The sequence below is a fragment of the Pan paniscus genome, chromosome 19 (assembly GCF_029289425.2).
Source record: "Pan paniscus chromosome 19, NHGRI_mPanPan1-v2.0_pri, whole genome shotgun sequence".
Lineage (NCBI taxonomy): Eukaryota > Metazoa > Chordata > Mammalia > Primates > Hominidae > Pan > Pan paniscus.
This window is the reverse complement of record NC_073268.2, coordinates 73024137-73047845: the sequence shown is the minus strand read 5'-3', so window position 1 is coordinate 73047845 and position 23709 is coordinate 73024137. Positions and strand designations below refer to the sequence as shown.

Here is a 23709-nt window from a genome sequence, read left to right as displayed (position 1 = left end):
ATCAAGTACAGTGAACTGTTTTTGGTTCCAACTCTCCAATTTTAAAGCATAACCATTCAACGTGGCAATGTGCAAATGCAGATATGACAAAGAATAGCTATGGCATTCATGTCACCCCCAACTGGCGGATAATGGGATTCACTTTACACCTTTCTCTCAATAATACTGGATTGTTCATCTGTTTTTTTTTTTTTTTTTTGAGATGGAGTTTTGCTCTTGTTGCCCAGGCTGGAGTGCAATGGCATGATCTTGGCTCACTGAAACCTCCTCCTCCCGAGTTCAAGCAATTCTACTGCCTCAGCCTCCCAAGTAGCTGGGACAACAGGCACCCGCCACCACACCCAGCTAATTTTTTTGTATTTTTAGTAGAGACGGGGTTTCACCATGTTGGCCAGGCTGGTCTTGAACTCCTGACCTCAGGTGATCCACTCGCCTCGGCCTCCCAAAGTGCTGTGATTACAGGCGTGAGCAACCGCGCCTGGCCACGCATCAGTCTTTTCTTCTTGCCAGCTTGTCCAGCATGTTGTTCCCAGAACATGTCGAATGGCACCTCCCTAGAGGCGCAACCCTAGTGCTACTGTTTTTTCTCCCGGAAACATTTCTCCACCACTGGCTTTTCTGAACCTGTGTGTTACTGACTTCTCTGTGGGCTTGTGGATGAATCAGAATAGAAAATGGCCACAGACAGAAGATAACCAGACAGAACAAGCTCATTGCCAGTTTATACTAAATATGTCTGAGATACCTCAGCTAGGACTGGTATCCTTGATTCAGAGGTTCTTAATTGGAGTCTCAGAGGCCCTCGAACTTGGCTGCAAAATTCTGCTGTATGCGCCAAACTGCTAGGGTCAGAGGGAGGGAGGAAGTGTCTGTAGCTATAGCCAACTTCTTATAGAGGCTGGCTTATGATATAATAAAGGCTAGGAACCCCTGACCTAGGAAAAAGGTGGCATAACTTAGTGGGGGAAAAAAATAAAGGAACAACAAACTCCACTAAATTTTGGAGTCACAAGACTGGATCAGTATCCTAGCTCTGTGCAACCCTGGCATGTCATCAGCCTTCCTGAATTGCAATGTACTCATTTAGAAAAATTATATCTACTCTGCCTCCTCCATTGGGTTTCTATGGGGAATACTTTATATAAAATTGTTTTATAAATGATCACATGCCCTGCTAATATGTATGTTACTTGACTCCAGACCATACGGCTCTGTTTATGTGTTCCCATTTACATAATGTCTCACTTATTTAGAAATAATAGGTTCTTATTTGTCTGATCTCCCCCTCCCTCCAGTTGTCTGAGGGCTTTATTGGTCCAGAGTTCATTGCCATTACCTAAATCATGGTCAAGATTTAGTATCAGTTTGAAGGTCATGGCTCCTTTCACCAGTCTGATAATGGGAGGCCCACCCTGACCACCTTATTTAATCCTGATTACCTCCCAAAGGCCCTAATCAACTTGTGAATTTGGGGATTAAGTTTCAAATACATGAAATTTAAGGGAATACATGCAAACCATAGCATTAACCAATTCACTTTATAATGAGATTAACTTTGCACCTTTCTCTCAATAATAATGGATCGTTCATCTTTTTTTTTTTTTTTTGTGAGATGGAGTTTTGCTCTTGTTGCCCAGCTTGGAGTGCAATGGCATGATCTCGGCTCACTGAAACCTCTGCCTCCCAAATTCAAGCGATTTCTCCTGCTTCAGCCTCCCAAGTAGCTGGGATTACAGGCACCTGCCACCATGCCCAGCTAATTTTTTTGTATTTTTAGTAGAGATGGGGTTTCACCATGTTGGCCAGGCTGGTCTCAAACTCACAACCTCAGGTGATCCACTCGCCTTGGCCTCCCAAAGTGCTGGGATTACAGGCATGAGGCACCACGCCCAGCCGGATTGTTCATCTTGTATGACAAATATATAAAGGTTTTTCCACCTAAATGATAAGAATGTTTTGGCTATGTCCTACCTAAAATGACCAGATGACTCTAAATGTTAGTCAAATTCTGAACCTCAGGTCACTTGTACATAAAGTGAGCCCTCAGAAATGAGCCTCCTGAGTGATCTCCAGACCCAATCATACAAGGGTTACAGATTTCATTCTTTTGTAAGAGCTCTTTTTCCTCAGCTGGGAGCCTCTGAATTGAAAAAATTGCTTATTAGTATTTCAGCAACTCTTGAAAAAAGTTTTAGTGATACTTACGAATTTTCTTCAAGCAGTACAATATGAGATGAATAATTTCACCTCAGCAGTACCCCAAAGTAGGAGTTACTGACACTTCAGCTGCTCAGCAGGGAGGAGCTTACGGTGTTTTTATGTTAACAAAACATTAAGTGTTTGTTATATTTGATATTGTTGCCCAAAATGTAAAAGTTCCTAAAGAACACAAGGTTTTCATCTCATTAGCACTGCCTCCCTTGATTTATTCAGTTGGTTAAATCTTGGCTCCTGGGAATCTTTACTCAGGGTTATTTTTCAATCCTTTGCTATTATTCTTCTTGTAGTTATTGTGTTTACCCATACACAGTGGGTACCCATACACAATGGCTTACCCAACACAGTGCATTGTATTTTCTCAATAATTTTTAAAATTTATTTTTGAGCGACAGTGTCGTGCTCTTTGACCCAGGCAGGAGTACAGTGGTGCAATGCTACCTCACTGTAGCCTGGAACTCCAGGACAAAAGTGATCCTCCCACCTCCGTCTCCTGAGTAGCTGGGACTACAGGTGTGCATCACCACACTCAGCTAATTTTTTTTTTTCCAATTTAGAAAGTTTATTTTGCCAAGATTAAGGACATGCATGGGCACGGGACACAGCCTCAGGAGGTCCCTGATGACATGTACTCAAGGTGATCAGGATTCAGCTTGCTTTTATATGTAAAAATATGGAACATTTCATGAATTTGCATGTCATCCTTGTTCAGGGGCCATGCTAACCTTCTCTGTATTGTTCCAATTTTAGTATATGTGCTGCTGTAGTGAGCACTAATTTGTATTTTTTTGAGATGAGGTCTCAGTCTGTCACCCAGGATGGAGTGCTGTGGCGCAATCTCGGCTCACTGCAACCTCTGCCTCTCAGGCTCAAGTGATCCTCCTCCATCAGCCTCCCGAGCAGCTGGGACCAGAGGTGTGTGCCACCACGCCCGGCTAATTTTTTGTATTTTTGGTAGAGATGGGGTTTCAATATGTTGCTTAGGCTGGTCTCAAACTCCTGAGCTCTAGCAATCCGCCTGCCTTGGCCTCCCACAATTCTGGGATTACAGGTGTAAGCCTCCATAACCAGCCCTGCCCAGCTAATTAAAAAAAAATTTTTTTTTTTTTGTAGACATGGGGTCTTGTTACACTGTCTAGCTGGTCTTGAACTCCTGCTCAAGCAATTCCCCTACTCTGGCCTCCAAAGTTCTGAGATTACAGGTGTTATTCACAGAGGCTGGTCCTTTCAAGGATGTTTAAGTGCTTTCCAGTAGTCACTCATATGTCAAAAGATTGCCGTAAGGATCAGACAACTGGAGGAAACCAGCATGGACTATGTCATTCCCGAGGGTGACTCTGAGCCCTAGGGCAGCTATTGATAAACATCTGACTCTTCTTCCTAGACTATGTCAATAGTGGTAACTGAGAGTAATGCTATGCCATTTGGTCACACTCTCAGCTTGCTGACGGGGTGACTAAAAGTGGGGAACTGTCAAAACAAAATTAAAATGGAAACTAGGCTTGAAACATTCCTGAGCAAACAAACCAACTAGGCCTTAAAAATAGCCCTAACCTACTTAAACTGTAAACATAAATGAAACTTAACTTGGGTCATTTTTGGTAAATGCTTATGTTAGATACAAAACTTAACCTCAGCCAATCGTAAGCAGCCAACTAACATGATCATGAGACTGGGGACTTTCCAAGAAAGTAAGCCAAAAAAGGCAACCAATCAAATCATTTCTTAATTTTGCTTCTGTATCCACTCTATGAATACTTGCCTCTGATGTTGTGTCATTGAAACACTAAATCCTCATTGGGTTTGGGGTTTCCCAAGTCACGAATTGCTTCTTAAGTACATTCTAAAATTTTATTGTGCCTGCTTTTTTTTCTTTTACAATAGTCCATGTGTAATACTTTTAGCTCATCATCTCCAAACTCCTTCCATGAGTAACTTTTTGGTATATGATGTTTCCTTGTACAGGGAATTCCTCAGACAGCCGCATAAGCCCTAGTCCTAGTGCTCAGAACAATGACACGTCTGCCAATATTTAACACTTTTAAAATACTGTTGGTGGTGGTTGTGTTGATGATGAAAGGCAGTGGGGAGGATGGCCTGGGTTCAATCTCTAGCTCCGGGCTATCAATGTATATAACATGGAGCCAATAATGTCTACCTCACAGAAATACAGATTATAAAATAAAAAGTAAAAGCATGTGACACCTAACTGTACAATAAATGTGTGAAGCTGTTTAAGTCCAAACATGGAATCATTACATGTAAGATGGCCTATGTGTGAACATCAGCAGCTATCACAGCCACGTTCACATATATGTAAATTATCAAGGGGCATTACGCTTGGCACTGTTTAAAAGAAAGCAGGCAAGTGATCAAGTGAATTTTTATTACAAAAATTTTATAAAAATGGATTTCCAGGTAAAGATGGCAGAATAAAGCAGGACTACAGAATATTCTTCCTCTAATGCCTAATAAAATGAATAAAAGATGTTACATGCCACAGTACATTTTTCAGATCGTTACTGATCAGAAAGCTTTATGAAAATCCAGATGGAAGGAAACACACAGTTCTGCCATGCATATTAAGATGCATTCACTCTCCTGCCCTAATAATTATCATATAACCTTATGGTAGACGATAGTCAATTAGTCGCCAACCAATACTTAAAAATTAGATTTCATATACTCTAAACTTCTGTCTTTTCTAGAAAAATAAATTGTTTACACTAGGCCTGCTTCCCAGGAATCATGTGCTCCAGTTTACCGAAGCCTCTACAACTCTTACCTTCGTTGCTTGCCCAGCTCCTGTAAGCACTTGCAACCCGTAGGTGGGCATTAATTCCCATTCTTACAGAGAAAGAAAATTTGAGGCTCAGGAAGAACAAGTAACTGCCCAGTGTTAAGTTACAGTAGTAGAGGCTGGGTTTCCATTCAGGTATTTCAAATAAGTGATACATTTTTCCATACTCTACCAACTGAAAATAAGGTGAATTCACCTATTTGATCCCACTTACTGCTCTACTCTGCCAGGAGCCAGTTTATATGCGTGAGAATGAATGTTTCTCCTAACACATGTGTATGATTCTGTGCTCTTAGGCTACAAAAGCCATGCGATATGAGTTTTTTATTCCTTCTGTCTAAAAGTATGTGATCAGAACTAGCCACATATATGTTTGCCCTGCTGTAGACCAAGAACCACTTTTTGGGACACTAAGTCAAAGCTGCTTATTGTATCTCATGGTTGTGTCAAAAAACTACACAGTATCATACTTAAGTGCTGCACTTTTAATTTTATTAAAAAAGAAGCAAGTATCTTCAACATACCAAATGCTTTCACATTTCTGCCTGCAGGCACTGACCACAAAAATACAGACCCAACACAACAAAAGCAATTAACACAAGGTAATTAAGTGGTAGTTACAAGTGGTGGGCAGGGGAAAGTGCAAGAGGCCAGCTGGCTGAGCAAGTGGAGTCATCACATGTGTCCTCAACATTGTGGGTTTAGGGATCCAGTGCAATCAGTTCACTTCTAAGAGGACTGGGGTTGAGGACTCGAGCTAGGCTGCTCTAAACTTGTACAAACAGAATTACAAATCAGAGTGCCAATTTATCTATAGGGTTTGTTTAAGCAGTTCAAATCTGAAAGACTGCTGGCAGAGCCCTGAACTGGACTGAGAACAAACGTTTTTATGAGCCATCATCATCCAACTCCACAAAGTGCCTGCCTTACTCTAGGGTTTTTCTCAGCCAAATCTACTCATCTGATCAGGATGCCCTCTTGCCTGGACAATGTCAGAGGAACAAGGAAAACAACTAAGCTTTCCAGCTCTTCCTTTTCAACATTCCATGTTAGTCACCAAAAAGTAACACATAATGGAAATTCTCTAGATTACAGCTTATTTCCTGTTTAGTGCATTGTGTTGATGTCGTCCTTTAACAGTGAGGTAGCTCAGGGCATCCTTAGAGAGACTGAAGTGTTCTTGGTCTGATATCTGATACCAGCAACACATTTCTTTCTTTTTTTTTTTTTGAGACGGAGTCTCACTCTTTGGCCCAGGCCCCACTGCAGTGGCACTATCTTGGCTTGCTGCAAGCTCCGCCTCCCTGCAAGCTCCGCCTCCCGGGTTCACGCCATTCTCCTGCCTCAGCCTCCCGAGTAGCTGGGACTACAGGCGCCCGCCACCATGCCCGGCTAAATTTTTGGATTTTTAGTAGAGGCGGGGTGTCACCGTGTTAGCCAGGATAGTCTCGATCTCTTGACCTTGTGATCCACCTGCCTCAGCCTCCCAAAGTGCTGGGATTACAGGCGTGAGCCACCATGCCCGGCCTTTTTTTTTTTTTGAGATGGAGTCTTGCTGTGTTGCCCAGGCTGGAGTGCAGTCATGTGATCTCCGCTCACTGCAAGCTCTGCCGCCTGGGTTCGAGCAATTCTCGTGCCTCAGCCTCCTGATTAGCTGGGATTAAAGGCATGTGCCAATGTACCTGTCTAATTTTTTTTTTATTTTTAGTAGAGACGGCGTTTCACCATGTTGACCAGGCTTGTCTCAAACTCCTGACCTCAGGTGATACACCTCCCTTAGCCCCCCAAGTGCTGGGATTACAGGTGTGAGCCACCGTGCCCAGCCTCAGCAGCACATTTCTATTTATAGTTTCTAGGTGATTTATTTTCTGCAGACTTTCTTGCATATGGTTAAGCTCAATCATTTCATTTAAGTTTTATAAACGTCTGTATTAGAGGATGGCCTTTTAAAATTCTTTCCCCAGAACCCTGGAATGTACCTTTTTGGGCTATGCAAGCCTCATGCACTGACTACACAGGGCCACATGGGTAAATATATATGTATGGATGTGTATTTACATATCAAAAATTAAATAGACTATATGCTTAAATTAGAAACACAAAGAACAAAGGCTAAGTTCACTGCTTTACTATTCAATAAAATAGCTTTAAAAACTGTGAGACAGCCAAGTGGCCACATTCTAAACAGCGACGGAGAACTCCAAAATATTCTGTCCACCAAAAAAACACGAAGTTTCTGAATATGTAAAAATTAGTAGAAAATCAATTAGGTGACAAAGTCATTATAGTAGTGGCTTTCAAACCCTTTATAAAAAATAGCAGAATCATTTTAAATGTGGAATTATTTTATCTACTGAGATCTGAAGCAGCACTCAGTATACACAAGTGTGGCTGCATTGACTGCAGTGAGAAGGCAGGAGCCTCCATGGCTCACTGCCCCTTGGAGGCGCACTGCACTAACTCCTGAAGCAACTCCTTGTCCCCCAACACTGCATGGGTCACAGTCCAAAAACTGATTCCACATATGAATCATACCAATTTTTATGTAACAGAGTTCAGACAAATATATCAATTTGGGTATGATACAAATAAGTTTTTCATAGAGTTCTTTTAGAAAAGTGATTTTGAGGGAAGAGGACAGTGGAGTAGAAGAAAAACAATTTTAAGAACATACAATTAATTCAATTTTTCGGCATGGTATCCCACCTAGCAAAAGCCCTAGGTGAATACATGAGGTTCAGACCAGAAGCTTTCAAATTTCAGTATGCTTAAGAATCGCCTGAGGCGCTTGTTAATAAAAACAGAGATTTCTATGTTGCATCTCCAGAGACAGGGAATCATTAAGTTAAGGGTTGGGCTCAGGAATCCATACTTTCAACAGCCTGCCCAGGCATTCTGAGGCTGCAGATAGCCTGCAGCGCGTACGCTGAAGAACAAGAGAAAGGCTTCAAGGGAAAAATTGAAAAAGACAGGGGGACACTGTTTAAAAGCAAAACCCAAACCACCTTTTCTGTCTTGTTGCTGAGAATGAATTCAGATTGGGATAAACAACCTTTTCTTTCTTTTTAAATATCTAGATATTTTAAATATATCTACTTATATTCCACTGTCCTCAACTGGGTAGAAATATTTAAAAAATTATCAATATAAAATGCTGGTTCTTGCTTCAATATTATCATTTTGAAGGAAAACCACACAAAACCATTACCCATTCTAATGACTTTTTTGGCCAAATTATGTATTTGGGTCCACATTAATCGTTAAATTAGTATAACCTTTAAAGTTTTCAAGTTAGTGCAAATTTAAAATTCAATAAATATATTAAATACAATTTTACTTTATATTACAAATGTAAATTATTTTTCTTTTGACATGCTGGTAGTATTCATTTTTACAACGCAAACTGACTTTACAATTTCTGAGTCACAGTATATTTTATAACTCTAAGCAAATGTATTTCACAAAGCAAACACTATATGTTTTTGACATACTCTAAAAAAATAAAAATAAATAATTTTGATTATAAAATTTGTATAAACTTAGCTACATTAGGGGTTCACAGCTAATTGTTGCAGAAAACCTAAAACACACCTAAATCATGTAACTTTACTAGCAGACAACTTGTATTTTAAAACACAAGTCAGTTTGATTTCTATTAAACATGACGAAACACTGAAAATTATCATCATCTGCCTAAGGGATCTTTAAGAGCTGCCAGGTATTCAGTATTTAAGCCACTACGTTTATAGGAATTAGGAATGTATTGGGATAGTAAAAAGATGAGAGAAATCTGGAAACAGACATGGAGATATGATTTACTTCATGTATTTCTTCCTGAGAATGTAGAAGTTATTTTTTTAAATGTCAAGACAATTTAAAATGGAACAGGAAAATCTTATGGCAATTTTTTTGGTAAAGTGTAGAATCCCTGGTAATATAAACAATCACTACCCTAATATGTAACTTGCAAACATGAAGTCTTATAAATTGTACTTAAACAAGGCACATGCCTATACACTTATTTGAAATGCTGGGTAAATATGCCCAAAAAGTAAGTGAATTTTGCAAAAACAAGATAATGATACATTTTATGAGATGGTATTCTGAAATAGCTTCCCTAAATGAAGTCTAAATAAGTGAATAAGCCAGCAGAAAAACTTCATGACAGACCAGTAGTGATGCAAAAACCTTACTAGATTACAATAACCAAAAAATCAACTTATTTAGATAAATGAGGGCATTTTACATAAGCCTGTTCTAAATGCAATGTAATATTATGGTTGGTATTAAAATTATAATTTTTAATTGTAGTTTTCACAATTAAAAAACTGTATTAGTTATTGCAATTATTTTCGTTCCAACATCCTAAATTGATTTGCTTCTACTACAATTAGCACTACGAATTATATAACAGGTAAACTATAACCTACAGCAAAGTGGATTTAACAGTGTATTTATAAAATGTGATGTCTTTAACAATTTTGATCATGAATGAAAGGATAAACTTCATAATACTCAGAACATGATTGGCCCATTAAAAAAAAAAAAAAAAACTCTGCCATCCTCACTGCCATGGTTACTTACCATGAAAGGTATATAAAGAAGCTGAAAACAGATCTGCTCACAAAGTTTCTCAAGACTAGAATTTAAGATCACCCGAGGAGATCTGGAAGAGGTTAATTTAGCAAAATAAAGTATTTCATAAAATGTACTGACTACTGTATACATTACTAAGTTGCTCTTTGAAAACATGGTCTGGGCCTGAGGTGAGGCAAACTTAGGTTTATGGCAATTCACAGATGACAGATTCATAATAGACCCTCAAAGACAGCTAATGGTATTTTGGGGGATACATTCTGATCTTTCAGAGATTAATGTCATGAAAGACCACAAAGCCTGGGCCATGTGTCAGAAAAACACCAGGCTGGATGCCCTCTGGGTCAGCCGACCTGTGGGTCATGACCCTTGGGCTGGTCAACAGCAGCGAACAAGCACCCTCTAATGGGAACCATGAAACTAGCCCTTCAGTAAGTTTGTGGCAATTGAGGGGCAAATAAAACAATGAAATAAAGCTTTCAGTTATCCAAAAGTAGTTCCCTAGTGCTTTTCATGCCCTCCTTCATTTTTCAATACAATGAGGAATATTTGTGAAGAATAAGAATATCTAGATTTCTGTCAGGAGAATTAAATTAGAATTTTAATTAATAGACTAAATTTCTATCTGATTGTGACTAGCAGAATTTATGTGATCAATTTAACTTATTAAATAAAGCTACAGAACATAAACACTAAACACAGGTACCATACCACAAGGTAAATAATAAATAATTTAAAAATATATCTCTCTCATTTTAAAATAAATATGATATAAACATTTTAGCAAAGATTTCTGTCCACTTACCTCCCTAAGGAGAAATTCTGTTAAAAGACTACCGTATTTCAAAATACTACAAGACCACCAAATTTTTAAAACTTATCAGTCAGCCTTGAGCTTTTTCTAAGCAATTAATCTCACCGTTGTTTCCTTTAAGCACGTTTTTTGAAGTGTTGACACTGTCTTTTAATAAAAAGAGCGGCTGATAAACTGTTCAGCTCAGAACCTATAACTTACAATCCCAAGTGCTCTGAATCTTATTTCTTACCAATTCACTTATCTGTTTCTCTTTTGGCTACACTGGTGTTATAAAAAAGATCCTGAATTGCAGCTCAAATGGTTACCTACAGAATTAAACAACATTTACGTGTCTGAATAAGTTCCTAAAATAAAAATTGTAATACAAATTTTAAGTATGATCTTTTTTTACTATTCTCCTTTTGGGGGTTCCTAGAAATCAATACATACACTTGGTTTGGGTTGTAGAAAATCTTAAGAGGCATGCTGCAGGAGGATGCCCACAATTAACCATGCTGGTTTGACAGTAATCATTTCCTTTCAAAAAAGCAGGTTAATTTGATCTTTCCACCCACACCTTGTTGGAGATATAATGTGTCCATCCATTGTGTGTCCATCATATGCATGGTTCAAAAATAAGAAATGAGACAGCACATACTTCAGAGTGAGTCCCACTCTCAAAACAGTCATAACAAATTTTCACTCTCATGTAAGTTTTTGTGACTTTTCGTAAGTTAATACTATTCATTTGAAGTATTTTGCTGAAAAAAGAACAAACATTTGTAAATAACTGAAGGCTGGCTGGTTTGGGGATGCTATTTACAAAAATGTATACCCATTATACTACTAGTGAACTTAAGACTGAATAGCTGATAGAGAATTTCTATTAATACTTTTGGATGAACATGTATCTACTTGCGTGAGGATTCTATGCAAAGTTTTCACTCCCTCATCCATCTATTCAGTCACCTTTATATCTTCTTGATCCGAAGTACTAGAGATGTCATCATCTGTTTGTTCTCCGGAGAAATATAACATCATTGCATGTGTCTTGTGAGTTATGGTGACAGTGCAGGGCCCTTGGGCCCAAGGCTCCCCATCCACCTGCATTGGCATCATGGAGCACTTCAAAATCAGCTGATATTAGGGAACAAATAATGTTTAAAAGTCAGTCCCCCAAAATTTAGAAAGGTCTTCCTTAATAATACCATCCACAATCCCTTAACCCTTATGCATTTCATTTTTAGAAAATATTAATCTGAATATGTTTTTATTCATTGATTAAGGAATTCTTTTTTCAAGTGAACTTTTTATCTCATGGATCTTGAGCCATGTTTCTGTTTCTTCCTCATCCCACTCTAGCCCCTAGTGTACAGTGACCAGCTGCATGAGCCATAAACCACTGTTTAAAGAAAAGTATAGCATGTATATTTTACATATCAACAGCTTAGAATTGGATTGGGACAAATTAGCCTGTTACAGCTATATTTCACCTACCCTCACTGTATGTGCCTGTCCTATTCGAAAAGGATTAGCCAGTTTTACTTGAATCTGAGCACAGTGGAAAGACCCATATACTCCAACGACTTCCAGCAGACCATCGTCATGCCTAAAATTGGAAAAAGAAAATCTGGATTATATGATGCAATAAAAAATCAGTTATGCTAGAGCAATTACTTTTTAACACAGCTGGACCATCAACTTAAAAAATATTTATAACTAATGAGATACACAAAAAAGAAAATTTGAGGAAAAATGTTAAAGTCTATAAACAAGAGATTGCTTTAAATAAAATAGTGACATAAAAAAACAGACCACAAATGTACACATACCTGGCTAGAGGGTAAGTCTCGTCCCCCATCCCTTCCCATAGTCTGCAGCCACCGCCCCAGTATCCGATGTTCAGAACTATAATACCTTCCAAGCTGGGCAGTGCTACTCGCTCACCATCCAGTTCTAGCTTTAAAGAAATACAAATAGATAGTGACTATAGGATACACAATTTCCACACACATCCATTTAGAATTCACATCTATTTTCATAAATGTGCTTATATATGAGAGATGCACATGTAGAAGATGCTCCCTACCTCTCACTCAGGGCCTCTCATCTGCCCTTTTCTATCTCTTCAGTAGAACTGCTTCTATCAACATCAACAATAATGTTCTTTTTGTTGAGCCTCGTGATTTTTTCAGGACTTACCTAACTTGCTGTTTCAGTAGCACCTGACACTTGCTGACCCCCTTCCTCTTTTCCTAAAATCTTCTTTCCCTTTGCTTCCTGGGAACCACAGACTCTACTTCCCTGGATGTTCCTTCTCAGGAAAGTAAACTGGGCCAGATCCATCTATCCACTGCCTATAAAACATGTCCATGCACTGGCACCAAAAACTCTTATGTAAAAAATTGATCAAGCAACTTTTCTGCAATTTGCTCCCTGTTCCCCAATGTACTTACCAGGAAAGAGTAACAATCTTCCCCTCCTCCTTCTCTTAGCTAACTCTTACTTACTCTTTCCTGGTTAAGTAGGTTAACTCACCCCCAACCCAGTTGTTTAAGCCAGAAACCTGGCAGTTATCTTTGATTTCTTTGACTTTTTACCCTCCACATCCCCTTAATCACTAAAAACAGTTGATGATATTTCTTCTATGTCTTTCTCTCTCTTCCCCATTTCTTCCCTAAAATGTTTCTATCTGGCCTATCTGCCTCTAGCTTTACTTTCTTATGCATCTCTCACAGAGCAGTTGGATAGACACTTAAAAAATGCAAATATGTCATCCTCTAATTACCACCCTTCAATGGCTTCACTTTAACCCTTCAATGCCCATGATGAAATACAAGCTCCAATACCAGGCAAATATGACACTCTGTGATTTGACTTCTGTCCATCTTCTCTAGCCTCAGCGCTTGTCATTTTCCTTCCTGAAAGCTATGCTCCAGCCTGAACTCACTCAAATATGCCATGTATGCCTCTGGGTCTTTTGCAGATGCTGTTTTTAGCCTACAGCAATCTTCCCCTCCTCCTTCTCTTAAGCTAACTCTTACTTATTTTCAGATTCCAGCTTGTCACTTCTTCCAGAAAGACTTGCTTATACTGCCACTTTCCCTAGTCTCTGTAGCTCCTAGGTTACGTATTGCAGTTATTTATTCCTGTAAGATCACATGCTTTTCTTATATAACTTCTCATACTGCATTGCAATGTGATTTAAATATCTTTTTGGTTTCTTCTTGGAGACAGGGTCTCAATCTGTCACCCAGACTGGTGTGCAGTGGTACAATCATGGCTTACTGTAGCCTCCGCCTGCTGGGTTCAAGTGATCCGCCTCCCTCAGCCTTCTGAGCAGCTAGGACCACAGGTACATGCCACTATGCTCAGCTATTTTTATTTTTTATAAAAGTGGAGTCTCACTATGTTGCCCAAGCTAGTCTCCTTGCCTCAAGCAATCCTCCCACCTTGGCCTCCCAAAGTGCTGGGATTACAGGCATGAGCCACTGTGCCCAGACTGGCTTAAATATCTTTCTTCACCCTAGACTGTAAATGTAGAGCAAGGGATTTATCACTGTTTACCTCCAGTATCGAGGACAATGACTATTTTGTAGGTATATAAATAAAATTTATTTTATTTCTGTATAATTAAAAATAATTTGTATTTTTATATAAATAAAATGTCAGACAATAAAATAAAGGTCTTTATTTTATATGCTTGTATGCTTTACTCTACCATCAAAGCCTAGGAAAAATAAAATATGATAAAGTAACATAACACTCTTTTTAACAGAAAATCTTGCTTACTTCTACGCCATGGCAGCCCAGAGACTTTGAGCTAAACATTACGCCTAACGGCAACATTATTCCTTGACTAATGTATAATCAGTCTCCTTACTCCCTGCTCATTGTCTCTTTTCCCAAACTGTTTATGATCTCTTCTTATTTATTTTATCAGTTCTAGGTTTCTCTGAATTAATGTCTTTGTTGTTGCTATTAACCATTACAGATTCTTTTTGGAATCAAGCAAGGAATACATATAAGACTGCCATATCTGGCTGGGCGCGGTGGCTTACGCCTGTAATCCCAGCACTTTGGGAGGCTGAGTCGGGCAGATCACGAGGTCAGGAGATCGAGACATCCTGGCTAACACGTGAAACCCGTCTTTACTAAAAATACAAAAAATTAGCCGGGCGTAGTGGTGGGCGCCTGTAATCCCGGCTACTCGGGAGGCTGAGGCAGGAGAATGGTGTGAACCAGGGAGACAGAGCTTGCAGTGAGCGGAGATCGCACCACTGCACTCCAGCCTGGACGACAGAGTGAGACTCCATCTCAAAAAAAAAAAAAAAGACTGCCATATCATGATGTCAGAGATGCTGTTGCAATAAGCGATCATTAATATTCTATTTTTACTATTTATACATTTTTATTATTTTTTATTTATTATTTTTTTTTGAGACGGAGTCTTGCTCTGTCCGCCAGGCTGGAGTGCAGCGGCGCGATCTCGGCTCACTGCAAGCTCCGCCTCCCGGGTCCACGCCATTCTCCTGCCTCAGCCTTCCAAGTAGCTGAGACTACAGGCGCCCGCCACCACGCCTGGCTAATTTTTTTTTTTTGTATTTATACATTTTTATTTTGGTATGTAAGAAAGATACCCGACAAAAATAATCTGAATTAAACTTTCCATTTAAACTTCCTCTGTGTCTTTATGTTGAGTCAGGCACTGTATTAGGTAACTGTAAATTATTTATCATGTATGAATGGAGGCCACTCACCCTAATAGTTAAACAGACTGGATTTACATAAATCTGGGTTCACATCTTGATTACATGTGCATTTAGGCATTAAATGAGAGAATTTGGGCAAATTACTTCATTTAAAATAGTTTTCTTTTCTGCATAATGTGAATATATAATACATGCCTTATAGAATTGTGGAGAGAATTTAGAGGGACAATGTGTATAAAGCATGTAGCAAAGTGCCTGGCACACAAATAAATACTCTATGTATGCTGGCAAAATATATTAACAAAGTTTAGCATTTCTGTTTAAAAAGTCTTCATAATCCAGAGACCACCTAAAACTTTAAAAAATAAAAAGTGTTAATAGCTTACCTCAACTTTTTTATTCAAATCTTTACATTCTTGCACTAAACAATCTTTGGTTCCATAGAATAAGTAAACCGCCTATGAAAAATGGACAGAAAATATAATATTAAAACAATCTAACCCTGTAAACAATAAGAAAAAATACGCTGTATCAAAGCTCCCTTTAAGAATGTTGAAGCACACATTCTCCTTATGGTAGACTAGATGCTGATGAAAAGAAGGGCAACCAAAGGGGATACTTTTGGTGTGCAACCTCTGGCCCTATCCAACACCTCCATTCTAGTAATTTTAAAGGGTAAAATTGGAATCCACTAGGAGCAGCAATGGAAATCTATAATCAAAACACAATGTAAAAATAAAAATGCCTTTAACATATTACAGATACTTTTGGCATCATTTGTATTTTACATTTTATTCTCTTAGGCTATTAATAGTTTAAAAGTTCTAGGTGAACTGTGGTACAGTAGATGAAATATTACTCATCCTTCTTTTTTGGAAGATGATAATACAGGCCATTCCATTTAAGTTTAATTATCCTCTTTCTCAGGGGAAATGTGGGATAGAAGTGATTTTTTTTCTTTTTTTTTTTTTTTTTTGAGATGGAGTCTTGCTCTGTCACCAGGCTGGAGTGCAGCTGCGCGATCTCGGCCCACTGCAACCTCCGCCTCCTGGGTTCAAGCGATTTCTCCTGACTCAGTCTCTCAAGTAAAGTAGCTGGGACTACAGGCGTGCACCACCACATCCAGCTAATTTTTGTATTTTTAGTAGAGATGGGGTTTCACCATGATGGCCAGGATGGTCTCCATCTCCTGACCTCGTGATCTACCCACCTTGGCCTCTCAAAGTGCTGGGATTACAGGTGTGAGCCACCACGTGCGGCCTAGAAGTGATTTTTTTCTAAATGGTGTTTTCTTCCAATTTATCAAAAAAGTTGTATTTTATAAAGAAAAATATTCGAATTAGAAAATTCCACTTTTTCCTAGTACTTCAGATTACTTAAGAATAGTAATGCGTATTAATCTAACAAACATTTTCTAATCACTTATGAATACAAAAAGGTTCATGTAAGGACTGAGTTAATTATCAATTGTATAAATAGTAATACGTATTACCTTAGTAACTATATTAATAAAAGGGAACTATTTCAAAATTTGAAATATTTGTAAAACAGAACCAGGAATATAATTGCTATGCATTTATTTTTGATATCCTGTTGGTCAATCACCAAACGTTATTAAAAAAATTCCTAAGCAAAATTCCATCAACGGAATCAACTATACTAGAAACCAGAGATGACCTTAGTTCAAAGCTGTGGCAAACAGGCTGCTCTTTTATCTCATCTGCCTTTTGGAGGTTTTTCAAACCAATGAAATCTACTTTTCCATTAGTGACTTCACCAAAAATTTATTCTGCCTAAAATTTCCTTTCAATTTTAGCTGTCATTTAAGATAAACTATCATATATTCCATTTAGTTGCCATCTAAGCAAAATATGCTATAAAACATCCCAAATTTGAATTTAAAAAATTTGTTAGAGTTATATAATACTTTGATAAAGTTGTTTTGTTTTGTTTTTTGAGATGGAGTTTCATTCTGTTGCCCAAGTTGGAGTGCAGTGGTATGATCTCGGCTCACTGCAACTTTTGCCTCCTGGTTTCAAGAGATTCTCCTACCTCAGCCTCCCGAGTGGCTGGGATTACAGACACCTGCCACCATGCCCGGCTAAATTTGTATTTTTAGTAGAGACAGGGTTTCACCATGTTGGCCAGGCTGGTCTTGAACTCCTGACCTCAAGTGATCCACCTGCCTCCGCCTCCCAAAGTGCTAGGATTACAGGCATGAGCCACTGTGCCTGGCCTGATAAAGCACATTTAAAGATCTAATTAAAAAAAAAAAGATCTAATTTGACAACCCTACACAAAACAGAGCAGGTAAATATTTCTGTAAGTTGGTTAAATCTGAATCTAGGAGTGCTAAATATAATTGAACTATTGATTTTTACTGTACCTTCAGTGATAAGCAGGAAATGTTATTTTATCCAACACACCTTATTAAGAATTCTGCTAGAAAACAGAGATGGTGCCTTCTCACGATGAGCATGAAAATTGAGAGCCATGAGAGCATCAGGTCCAACAGAAAAATAGTTGTTCATTGTGAATTCCTGTGAGAAAGGGTAAGAATAAGCAACAGACTATGGTTCCACCTAAGCTTGAGTCATAATTAGATGTCAATCTTAGTCTTTGTGTTCTTTTGACAATGGAGATGCTTTCTGCATTTACTTTTCACATGGCTATTTTATACTGTCCAGTGAAGTTACCAGAAATAAAGCTTCCATTTAAGGCTGATAACTACAGATGTGAATCTCATCTTCCATTTCTGTTTTATATGCTACACCTCAGACTTTACCATCTAGAATGGCTCTACTTGATGCTTCCAGGCTTTTCATGCCTGTGTTCCCATTACATTTGCTCTTTACATTTATCACAGTCTCCAAGCTCTCAGCTTCTATTAGTCCCAACCCAGGCTACTGGTCTCACCTTAATTTATCTTACTTCCCAATGCGGCCTGGATTCCAAGGTCAATCATTTCAATGACTGTACTCAACACCATCCTTTGTTCCAACACACCCTTGACCTCTTCTCAATTTAGCCTTTTTTTTTTTTTGAGATGGAGTCTCGGACTGTCGCCCGGGCTGGAATGCAGTGGCGCGATCTCGGCTCTCTGCAACCTCTGCCTCCCGGGTTCAAGCAATTCTCCTGCCTCAGCCTCCTGAGTAGCTGGGATTACAGGCGCCCGCCACCATGCCGGCTAATATTTTTGCATTTTTAGTAGAGATGGGGTTTCACCATGTTGGCCAGGCTGGTCTCGAGCTCCTGATCTCGTGATTCGCCTGCCTCTGCCTCCCAAAGTGCTGGGATTACAGGCGTGAGCCACCGCGCCCGGCCAGCCTTACTTGCTAATCTTCTCTAAACCAAACTGTTTTCTCTGCTCTATTTCCAGGTTGCTGGACATTGCTGGTAAGAATCTTATAATTATGATCCTGTTATAAAGTTATTTCTAAGGATGGCTGGACACAATCGCTAATAGGACACAGTAACCCTTTAGATGACTCCTTTCCTGTATTCCCTAGTGGTTTAATTCAAAATTTACCACTCTCTTCAAGTCCCTGATAACCAGCTCCCTTGCCTTTGTTATGTTCAGATGATCTTGATTCTTGCCTCACTGAAAAAAGTGAGATCCTCAGGTATGAAAGGTATGAATTCTCATGCTCTCTTTCTGCCATCTAAAAACTCTGACTTTACTCAAGTGCACCTTTCTCCTCCAAATCAAAGACGCTCTTCCTCCTTTTGATGGTTAAGTCTAAATTTGGTCACTTGTTCTTTTCATGCTTTTCCCGTTCATCTCTTATGGAACTAAATGTCTGTCCCTTCACTGCCAAAATATAATTTTCAATCCTAGTTGTTCTTTAAAAAAAAAAACCCATAAACACCTTATTTTAAATAAAATATGTCAATGTACATTAATTTGCCTTTATTTTTTAACTGAATTTTTTTTTCTAGTTTCCTAGGTGTCCTTTATTCAGAAACTAAGAGTGGGGCAATATAAGCTTCATAAGGACAAGGCCTTCATCACTGAAACTCCAGCACCTACGACAGTGCCTGGCACCAGATGGGCACAAAACACTTGCTTGAATGTATAGAGAAATGAAGTTCCTTCTTTTATTTGATGGTTTGGATGTTCTTCTATAGAGGTAAGCAGACCCTACTTGATTGTAGTATATTTATTTTTAATGACATATCTTATTTCTTGACAGCAAATGGCTGAAGAACATGTCTTCTTATTTGAATCATCTAACTGGTGTGAAACTTTGTCCATCTTTCTTTGGAGGAATGATCTCTGATAAGATAAATATTTTTAAATATTCAGCTCTGCTTTATTACTGAATAGTAATACATCCTGGTATGAATGAGAAATACATCATTTTTTTTTTGCATATCCATCACCTCAAATGTTTATCATTTATTTGTGGTGAGAACATCTAAAATCCTCTCTTTTAGGCTGAGCACAGTGGTTCACATTTGTAATCCCAGCACTTTGGGAGGCTGAGGGGCGTGGACTGCTTGAGCCCAGGAGTTTGAGACCAGCCCGGGCAACATAGAAAAATCTTGTCTCTATTGAAAATAATAAAAATAAAATTGGCCGGGTGTGGTGGCATGTGCCTGTAGTCCCAGTTACTAATGAGGCTAAGGTGTGAAGATCACTTGAGCCCTAGAGGTCTAGGCTGCAGTGAGCCGTGATCACGCCACTGCATGGTCAAATGAGACCCCGTCTCAAAAAAACACAGAAAAACAAAAAACAAAAAGAAAAAACCTCTCTTTTAGCAATTTGAAAATATGCATTATTATTAACTATAGTCACCAAGCTGTGCAATAGCAGAACTTATTCTTCCTAACTAAAACTTTGTACCTATTAACCAATGTCTCCCCTTTCTCCATCTACTCTACTACTCTCTACAGCCTCTGGTAACCATTATTCTACTCTCGACTTTGAGTTTGATTTTTTAGATTCCACACATAAGTGACATCATACAATATTTGTCTCTCTGTGCCTGGTTTATTTATTTAACATAATGTCCTCTAGGTTCAGCTATGTTGCCGAGAATAACAGATTTTCCTGTTTTTTTTTTTTTTTTTAAGTCTGAATAGTTTTCCATGGTGTATATATGGCATACTTAAGAAAACCATTCATTCACTGATGGGCACTTAGGTTATTTCTGCATCTTGGCTATTGTACATAATGCTGCAATGAACATGGCAGCATGGACATCTGTTTGATATACTGATTTCAATTCCTTTGGGTATATATCTATAAATGGGATTGCTGGAACATATGGTAATTCTAGTTTTAGTTTTTTGAGAAACCTCCATATTGTTTCCCAAAATGGTTGTACTAATTTGCAATGCCAATAGTGTATAAGGATTCTCTCTTTTCCACATCCTTGCCAACATTTGTTATTACTCACCAATGAAATAGGATAGGAAAGCCCCAAATAAATACACATATCTATGGCCAACTGATTTCTGACAAAGGTGCCAAGAACATACAATAGGGAAAGGAGAGTCTCATCAATAAATGGTACTGGGAAAGTTGGATATCCACATGCAGAACAATGAAAATCAACCCTTATTTCACCCATTATAAAGAATCAATTCAAAATGGATTAAAGACTTAAATGTACAACCTGAAACTATAAAAGTACTAAAGGAAAATGTAAGGGAAAAGCTTCATGACATTGGCCTGGGCAGTTATTTGTTTGATATTTGTTTGATATGATCTCAAAAGCATAGGTAATAAAAGTAAAAATAGACAAAAGGGATTGCATCACACTAAAAAGATTCTACACAGCAAAGGAAAACAATAGAGTGAAGAGGCAACCCACAGCTTGGGAGAAAATCTCTATAAATTATACACTCGATAAGGAACTAATCTCCAAAATGTAGAAGGAACTCAAGTTACTCAATAACCACCAATAATCTTATTAAAAAATGGGCAAAGGACTTGAAGAGACATTTCTCAAAAGACATAAAAATGGCCAACAGATACAGGTTCAGCATCCCTAATATGAACATCTCAAATCTGAAATGTCCCCAAATCTCAAACTTTTTGAACACTGACATGACACTCAGAGGAAATGCTCATGGGAGCATTTTGGATTTCAGCTTTTCAGATTAGAAATGCTCAAGGGGTACATATTCTGCACATATTCCAAAATCCAAAAAAATCAGAAATCTGAAATACTTCTGGTCCCATTTTTTTGGATAAGGGATATTCAACCTGCATATGAAAAAATGCTCAACATTTGTAATCATCAGAGAATTGCAAATGAAAACCACAATGAGCTATCACCTCACACCTATTAGATTGGCTACTATCAAAAAGAGAAATACATCTTTAATGTTGGCATTTCAGGCACTATGATAACTGACAAATACTTTTAAGCACAGGAACCATTTTAAAGGATCTCTCAATACTTTATTTTTTTACGTTCAATTTTTTTTTAAATAAATCAGAGCAATCCACTTTAATAAGCTATACAGTTCTACAAGGCTTCAAAGGAAACACTGCAGTTTTCTGTCTACTCCTCCTCATTTATAATTCCTGCTCCCAGAGCTCTTTCTGTAGTTTTTTCTGGTGTTTATCTCTATATTTCGAAATAACATAACCAGATCCTTACTTCTTGATTTTTTTTTTTTTTTTTTTTGAGACAGAGTCTTGCTCTGTTGCCCAGGGTAGAGTACAGTGGCGTGATCTTGGCTCACTGCACCCTCTGCCTCCCGGGTTCAAGCAATTCTCCTGCCTTAGCCTCCCGAGTAGCTGGGATTACAGGCACCCACGACCACACCCGGCTAATTTTTGTATTTTTATTAGAGACAGGGTTTCACCATGTTGGCCAGACTGGTCTCGAACACCTGACCTCAGGTGATCCACCTGCCTCAGCCTCCCAGAGTGCTGGGATTACAGGCGTGAGCCACCGCGCCCCGCCAATTTGTGATTTTTAAATTTTAAATGTTACTTACTGTATTCTTTTTCTCTTTTTTTAGAAATGGGGTCTTATCTGCACTCTGTCACCCAGGCTGGAGTGCAGTGGCGTGATGATAGCTCACCGCAGCCTTGAACTCTTGGGCTCAAGCAATCTTCCTGCCTCAGCCTCCTGAGTTGCTGGAACTACAGGTGTGTGCCCCCATGTCCAGTTCCTTTGCTTTTTGTTGTATTTTCTGAGTGGTGTCTTCACTTGTACTTTCCAATCTGATACTGAATTTTAGTTTATAAGAGCCTTTTTTGAGGTATTTCTGAATGTTCCTTTTATAGAACCCTGTTCTATTAATATTTTCATTTTTCTCTGAGAACATTAGTCCCTCTCCCTGACTTCCTTCAGCTTCCTGGACTGTGTTTCCTACAATTCTTTCTTCTTGTTTCTTTGGGGCTCTCTCATGGCAGAGGCTTTCCTTAAATGTTTGTTTGTGCCTCCAATCCTTGGCTGTATATATTCATGTTTTAAGAGTAAGGCATAAAAGGCAAACTGTGAACTTTGCATCCAAAAGCAGGTCTTGCTAGGGTATAAGCTTCATTATAGGACTACAGTGCAAAAATCTGGTCCTTTTGCTAGGGGACACTCAAATATTGGTACCTGTTAATTTTTATCTTCGGCAAGTTAGCTTCCCCAGAGAGAAATCCTCTCTGCCACTATTCTTGAAGTTGAGTGGATGAAAAGGGCCAGTGATCTCACTTTGCACTAAATCTGTTTTCCGTATGGCGTTAGCTGGCTAGAGTCTCTCCAAACTTTCCAGAGTAAACCTCCAATCTACTACCTGAGTTGAGGAGGGTGGTAAATGACCATGTGAAGTTGGGGAAAGGGGAAGTGATCTAGGGGACAAACAGCTTCTTTCGCTCACTCCTTCTATTTTCAGACCCACTCTATACTACTGCTCTCTGAGTGATGTGGTGACTCTATACTACTGCTCTCTGAGTGATGTGGTAGAAGCCTCTTCCTAGTGCAGGCTTCTAAGCTATTTTCACATTATCTCCAGAGTATCTTTTAAAAATACAGATCTACTCTCTCTCTATTATTTGCTACTTGCTAACCATGCTTTGCACTCTCTCACCTCTTTTCCCTTGCCTGGAAAGTCCTTTGCTTTTTTAAGGACCAACTCCCGTATCACTTCCTCTGAATCTTCTCAGCTAGGGCAGAACTAAGCATACCTGCACCCTGTTCTCTCCCATAACACATTTACAGTCCAGCTTGTGAGGTAAGCATAGAATTCCTAAGCCTTTGCTTGGTTCTGCTCAATAAACTGGTTTCTTTCTTGGTTTTCTGCAGTGTAGGCACTTTTGAGCTTTTTTCAATATGCGAACCTTCCTAGTTTTGGCTTCTGAAGACTGCTGTGATCTCTTTCTCCTTAAGGTTTTGTGCCTTCTCAAAGATCTATACAAGATCTTTTAGAGGCACATTTTAGAGGGATTTCAGTGGCAAGGAGATGGAGAAGCAGAGAAACATGCATCAGTGTTCCCCAAATGCTCTTCTTTAAAGTCTGCTTTAATTTTGCTGTTTATCACCCACCTACTGTAATTCTTTCTCTGTTTTCTCCTTATTTACTTACTACACTCTTTAGTCTCCTTTAGTGGCCTCTCTTAATCTGTGTCACCTAAA

General features: G+C 38.8%; 1 protein-coding gene and 1 non-coding gene across 8 annotated transcripts in view; both read right to left on the bottom strand.

Moving 5' to 3' along the window:
• DGKE (diacylglycerol kinase epsilon) overlaps positions 1-23709 on the bottom strand; it is a 54227-nt gene that overhangs the window by 14140 nt on the left and 16378 nt on the right. For 2 of the 7 annotated variants that reach the window (XM_034942520.3, XM_055102152.2), the window contains exons 8-13: positions 17548-17661; positions 15508-15579; positions 12242-12369; positions 11907-12018; positions 11379-11546; positions 5488-11170 (exon numbers count right to left, since the gene is read on the bottom strand). In XM_034942520.3, the coding sequence (XP_034798411.1) occupies positions 11150-11170; positions 11379-11546; positions 11907-12018; positions 12242-12369; positions 15508-15579; positions 17548-17661 (615 nt within the window). In that variant the 3' untranslated portion in view covers positions 5488-11149. Of the gene's footprint in view, positions 1-5487; positions 11547-11906; positions 12019-12241; positions 12370-15507; positions 15580-17547; positions 17662-23709 lie in introns of those variants that run through there. The other 5 variants (XM_055102150.2, XM_055102151.2, XM_034942521.3 and 2 more) reach the window with 3 other exon arrangements.
• On the bottom strand, positions 2885-2991 carry LOC112437710 (U6 spliceosomal RNA). The gene has a single exon (XR_003026254.1). It is a non-coding gene; the product is annotated as a U6 spliceosomal RNA (small nuclear RNA).